At 39.9% G+C, this 6,533-nt stretch overlaps 1 protein-coding gene across 2 annotated transcripts in view; it reads right to left on the reverse strand.

Moving 5' to 3' along the window:
* The window catches only part of DIP2B (DIP2 disco-interacting protein 2 homolog B (Drosophila)), a 180,128-nt gene that overhangs the window by 32,319 nt on the left and 141,276 nt on the right, over positions 1-6,533 (reverse strand). For both annotated transcript variants that reach the window (XM_012732476.1, XM_004692753.2), the window contains 5 exons: positions 4,783-4,876; positions 3,693-3,812; positions 2,299-2,413; positions 1,637-1,776; positions 858-994 (listed from right to left, as the gene is read on the reverse strand). In XM_012732476.1, the coding sequence (XP_012587930.1) occupies positions 858-994; positions 1,637-1,776; positions 2,299-2,413; positions 3,693-3,812; positions 4,783-4,876 (606 nt within the window). The remainder of the gene's footprint in view (positions 1-857; positions 995-1,636; positions 1,777-2,298; positions 2,414-3,692; positions 3,813-4,782; positions 4,877-6,533) is intronic.

Genomic DNA, 6,533 nt, shown 5'->3' on the forward strand with positions numbered 1-6,533 from the left:
CTGCCGCACTGAGAACCAGTGGTCTACATTAGAAAAAAAAGCTTCAAGAATTGGAAATTGATTGTACTCTTATAAAGCTTACCTAGTGTAAAGGGGATGTGGGCCAGGAGTACTCTGTTCCCTACAGTTAGTCTGGGGCAGACTAACCAGTCATAAGATACAGACAACTAATTATGCTGCTCTGGTTTCCAGACTCACCAGGCAAACTTACACTACTATTTGTCTTTGCACCAGAACGTCCTGCAGGGAAACACCATGCTAATTTCACTAGAGTACGGGCTATTCCACGAGCCTGGCTAGTTCTTTTCCTGGTGGAGCCCAAACCTCTAGCAGAGGGCCGGGTCCATAAAAAGTGCTCAGAACGTACTTGGCTGAGAGTTTGAATAATGGGAACAATCAGCCCCTCTGACAGGACTGTTCTTTGTTTTTATTAGTGAACTGACAGATTCTGATTTTTATCTATTTTCACAAGCTCAATTAATTTGACTACTCTTTAATTCTCACTCTTCTCTCAAAACTGAATTTGGGGACTTATAAAACTCAAACCAATAGTCACTGGAGTGAATTTCGGTGAGGCGTCTTATACCTATTTGACAGATAAACAACAAAAGCACTTCCTGTGAAACAATTAAGTGCTGTTCTACGTACTTGACGACCACCATCATTTAATTCCCAGAATAATCCAACGAGGTAGGCACTGCAATCACTTGCATGGAAAGAGAAGGAAACTGCAGCCCAGAGAGACCAAGCTCAGGAAGAGCCATGCTCCTGTTTGCTCCTCGGGTGCCTTCTCAGCAGCCAGGCCCTTCCCAAGCCCTCATGAAAGCGTTTCCTTGCAAAGCTTTAGTATCACATACCTCAAACGTATTTTTGGTCACACCAGCAAGCCCAAAGTACATCATGCCTCCTGTCCTGGAGCTGACACAGATCTCTCCAATTTCATCCGTCTTGCAGAGCTGGGGTGGGCCATCAGGTCTCACAATGCACATCATCCCTAGTATAGAATGTATGGTTAATGGACATCGATTCTGGAAATTCTTTGCAAAATAACCACTTCATCCTTGTTAACCCCAGAAGGTTTTAGGTTTACTAAGTAGCATTAAAAACACCAAGCAGCTGTTAAACAAAAACAAAAAAACAGACTGAAACTCCATAGAAACAGACCTAAAATTACATTTGAAATTTTCATCTTTTAGCCCTGATAAATAATTTTTAAAAATTCAGCAAATAAAACATACAATACAGACCAGAGCTTTTAGAGAGTGAAATGTTAGACATGACTGCAAAGCCAAAGAAAGAATTAAAATTAATTTGCCAATGCAGATCAAATTAAAACATGGGAAGTGCCCAGTTCCAACTGCCAGCCAGTCACAGGGTTCACAATTACAGTGAAGAGCAGACAACTTTACTCTCACCCAGTACTTAGCTTTCCATGTACACAACTGTAATTGGCATTTACAGTAAATCATACACTAGTGGCAGAAGGTAAGTATAATCAGCATCTCTTAACTGTTAAGATAGGTTGAGAAATTAAATACTCAATTTCGGATTCCTGACTCTGAAACTCACATTTTATTAGGCTCTATTCTAATGACAGAACTTTATGAAAAACCCAACAGTGCTCTGGAGAACTCACCACCAGGCATTACATGTCCCACATCCTGGACTGTCAGTGCTGAATTTTTGTCTTCAGTATTGACCCGTATGACCCCGTAGCTTAATCCATTCATTGAGAGAATGGCTCTTCCTGGTAAAGGGGCCCCTGGAACTCCAGGCCTGAAAACAAAATAAGTCAATCAAATCTGGCAAATTAAATGATATTAAGAGAAAAGTATGACTATGTAGGAAAAGTAAGTTCTCTGATTATCTCTCTCTCTCACACATACACAATCTTCATTTTCTCTAAGAACACACAAAATTAATCGAATTTACATGTATGGTCAACTTTCATTAAGGTAGGCAAAGTAAATTTAACCCAGTGTCAAGGATATATTGGTCTTTGGTATACTATAAACATACTTTCCATAATTAAGCTACAATCAGAAATAGTACATTTCTACTCTAAGATGCCTACTAAAGATTCAAAAGACCAAAACACCACAAAAATAACTAATCTGCAAATATTCAATGGAAATAATTAAATTATCAGTTTACCACTTGGGTAAGAGAATTGGGAAAAATAAATGAGATATATCAAATTGCTTTTCAAAACCAGTTTCACATGTCCTCAGTGCCTGGTAAATGTGCACGTTGGTGAGTGCTGTCCCTACTTCAGGAGCACGACCCTGTGAACAATACCTGCGGATCGCGACAGTCATGGCTTCAGCAGAAGTCGCACATGGACAGATGGCCTCGGGTTTCAGCCCATGGCTTTGGAACAGACTCAAGAAGGCATCGCAGGATGACACAGACCCTAAGGAGTTGGAACAGATCCACTTGAAAGCTGAAATTGGCATTTTTTACTATTACAAGAAAACTGGCCAAGAGCAGAACCCTGACGCATTTGCTTGTTGTTAGAACTCTACTATACATTAATTTCATACAACTGTTTTACTGTGCCTGCAAGGTTGTTGATACAAATGAATGTGCATCTGGTACATGGAAAGATACAGCCCTTATCTAAGTTATGCTTTGGAATAAGGTCACACCTATCAAAATGCCCCATCAACAGCAGAGATGTGCTGCGGGCATCAGGCAGTGAGTGCAGAACCAAGAACTTCTTCCTGAGTCCACTTCAGCCAGTGCAATATTTATATTCATAGTTCCACCCCTTCTGTGTAAGATTCTCTGGCTTATTTCTTATTAATTCATAAACCAGGACCAGCAAAGGGAATACTGATCAAAACCCACTTGTGACTGGGAGCCCCTATCCAATGCGTGCCGATGCTACTGTGTAGAGATCAGAATGTCTGTGCTTATGGGGGAAAGCAAGAAACACACTGAGAGCTCTAAAAGGTTTGGCAAATTCCTGTAATTTGCTGTGAGGAGGAATTTACATCACCTTAACCCACTGTGCCACCAGGGAGGACCTGAAAGATTGGTTTTAAAAGTCTGGTACTTAACTATATGCACCTCATTCATGATATCAGTTGAAGAATATATAAGTAAAATGTGGTCTACCTATACAACAGACCATTACCTGCCAACAGAAAAGAACAAAGTATGGACACATGCTAAAATACACATGGATAAGATGTGAAAATATCAAGCTAGTGAAAAAAGCCTGTCATAAAGACTACAAAATACAGCATTAGTGAAATGTCCAAAATAAGTAAATAGGTCATTCTACAAAGACAGAAGTAGGTTATTCATAAAGACTACAAAATACAGCATATCCAAGAGAGGTAAATATCCAGAAAAGGTAAACAGGTTATTCTATAAAGACAGAAAGGTAGATTAGCTAGGGGGAAGCTGGGAAGAAATGGAGAGTGATTATTAGTGGGTATTAATGGGGTTCTTTTGTGGGTGTTGATGTTCTAAGCTTAGACCATGAAATACTGTAACAATTTACATCACATAATCTAACTGTAGCTATTCTGAACCCATTACAGTGCACACTTTAAATGGGTGGGTTTTAGGGTGCAGGATTCATATTGTAATACAGACGTATTTTTTTTAATGCTTATAGAAAAAGGCAAAAACACCGACCTACCAAAAGAGAAAATTCAAGACACATACTCCAGAATACTCACAGGGATTAGCTCCATCGGTCACAATTAACATCCGAAGTGAACTCAAGCTCACATCTCTTTGGTCCCGATGTGCCATCATAGCCCAGTGCAAGTCCCGACACTTGACCAAAGCTACCTTAGCTATAAATCCAAAAGGATGAAGTTAACACACATGCATGTTAAATTTGACAAATATTTAATATACTATAGTAAGATTTTAAATTATTTTAGGGTCTTGATTTTCACTTAGAGAAAATGAAAAAAGGTATTTTTTTCTTTAAAGATTTTTAAGATTTATTTATGCATGTAGAACTGGGGTACAGGCCAGAGGTGCAGGGGCAGTGAGAGGACCCACCAGAGACAGTGGGGAGCAGAACAGGCCGATTGACAAAGTACACTGCTGAGGGGAGCAATGGGTGGGTCAGGAGAGGTCTGATCTCCATGTGGGTGATCTCCAGGGCAGGGATTGAACTTGCACTGAAGCACCTGTGGCCAGCTTGCAGTGCTGCATCCTTACCCGGTGCACCACTAGGGAGGGCCTAAAGATTTATTATTTTATGCATAAAAGAACTGGGGTACAGGTCAGAGGTGGGGGTGAGAGGCTCCACCTGAGGCAGAATGGGGAGCAGAGGCAGAATGGGGAGCAGAAGAGGCAGGTGTACTGAAATACACTGCTGAGGGGAGCACAGTTGAGAGATGAGCGGTCTGCCTGGCCAGGAATGGAACTCATGCCAGAGGCTGGCAACAGTTTGACAGCGCTGAGGCTTTAATCCCTACACAACCAAGAGGCCCCAGAAATAAAAAAGGTTTTAAAGGACCTGTGCTGAGGCAGCAGAGACTGACGAATACGCCAGTGTTACGCTCACTGTGACCTGTGGACAGGTAGTATATCTCGGCCAAGGAAGCACTGAAAAGCAAAGCAATATATGCGAAGTCTGGCTCAGGTTTGGGCCAATTCACTGCAATTCTTAAGAAAGGATATTGGCGTGATCAAATGATTTTATGAGCCACCAAGATGTAGAACTATGTTTCTAGAAAGGCAGTATGGAAAATCTCTAAACCCTTAGCTCCAACAGTCACATAACTAAAGTTTAGACACTGTAGTAACCACCTTTGTGGGCATGTACTCTCTGGACCCAGGAGAGAGGACAAGTCTTCATGACAGAGTAGGGTACGCTCACTGTGTGCATCTTATTCATTATACTCTGAAAGGCAAAGAAAGATAAAACGTATTCAGTATCTAATTCACACTAAGCATTTTAAAGTTTGAGTAATATTTTGTTAATGGTTCTAATCATGCATAATATTCAAAAACATGCTCTTTGAAAATAATCTGAAATATTAACTCAGCCTTTTTTGCTATCTTCCCTCAAATCTGGTTCCTTTCTCTTCTGGGAGATAATCACAGTTATGAATCTGGCATGTATCCCTCATATGTACCTGTCCTCATAAAGTGTTTATGTATATATATATGAATGTTTTATATAAAAGGCATCATACTATCCAGTTGATTTTTCCAATTTTATATATTTATACAGAGGATTTTTATAAATCCTATGCACATCATAAGAAGTCTGCATAATTCTTGAATTGTTGCATAGTATTCCATGGAATGATATGGAATATCACACTTTATTCCACAATTCATGTGCGACACTATTTCTGACACTTTTGCTTTTCCTATTACAATGTTTCAAGGAACATTATTTGTATTTATTTCCTTATATACATGTGAAAGTGTTATTCTAGGGTTGATACAGAAAAATGGTACTGTAAGGTCACAGAATATACCTTTTAAAAATCTAAGTGTCAACTGCCCTCCAACCTACTAAGTGCTTTCACCAATCTCATTCTGGCGAAAAGGTTTGGGTATTCAAAAGGAAGAAATAGACATTTTCCTGTTGCTTAGAGGAGGTCCTGGCCATTTCTACTAGGCATCTGGGATAAAGCTAAAGCTGAGTGAGCAGAGAGGCCATATACTTTAGTATCTCTCCTGCCATCCAAACAAAATATATGCAGGAGACTCTGGTCCCCAAAGACCAAGCTTGGCAGAGTAACTAGTCTTGCATTTAGACCAGTCATTTTGCTCACTACCAAAGTGACCCAAATAAATCAAGATCTTTTCTCTCCCTCCCTCAGGTTTCTAGCTACAGTGACGAACTTTTAGATGTCAGGGAAAGAATGATTTTTATAGCTAGTTCTTCACACATGTTCCTATCTTGCTTTTTGGGCCATAGGGAGAAGATTCCTTCTAACTCCTCACAAGGGATTTATTAACCTAGGATTTAAAAAAAAAAAAAAAAGAGGTGGGGGCTTTAGAAAAGACAGAGATGGCAAGTACGTACACTTAAGGAATAAGAATTTCAATCTGAGGTGTCACAAGTGAAAAGGGACCCTCCTCATCTTCCCCCATGCCTCATTTTCTATTTTCTATCCTTTCCAGACTACTGCAAGGTAAAGAAGTTAAATGAGGTACTTACTTTTCAAGGTCTTTTTCAACTATAGGATCCTGGGCTTCTACCTTTCCCTCCTTATAAGCATGCTACAGATGGTAGCTTTTCCTACATGAAATGTCCATTCTAAATGTTCACTCCCCAAATTTCTCTGTGGCTAATTCTCACCCATTATACAAATACCAACTCAAGTGTCACTTCTTCCATAAAAACTGCCTTGATTCCAGAGCTGGCAGGGATTCACCTTTCTCTAAATCCCATAGCATGCTTGTTACTCGTTCCTCTCTTATAGAAATAGTCTCATCTACCTTGTTGCTCTAGTATTTAGTTGCAGCAGGAATTTACTCAATACATTTTGCCATCGAAATGGTTAAATGTAATTAATCATAGTTGTGAAGCTCTAGTCCTA

This window comes from Condylura cristata, unplaced genomic scaffold (genome assembly GCF_000260355.1).
Source record: "Condylura cristata isolate star-nosed mole 26May11 unplaced genomic scaffold, ConCri1.0 scaffold00034, whole genome shotgun sequence".
In the NCBI taxonomy this organism is placed as follows: domain Eukaryota; kingdom Metazoa; phylum Chordata; class Mammalia; order Eulipotyphla; family Talpidae; genus Condylura; species Condylura cristata.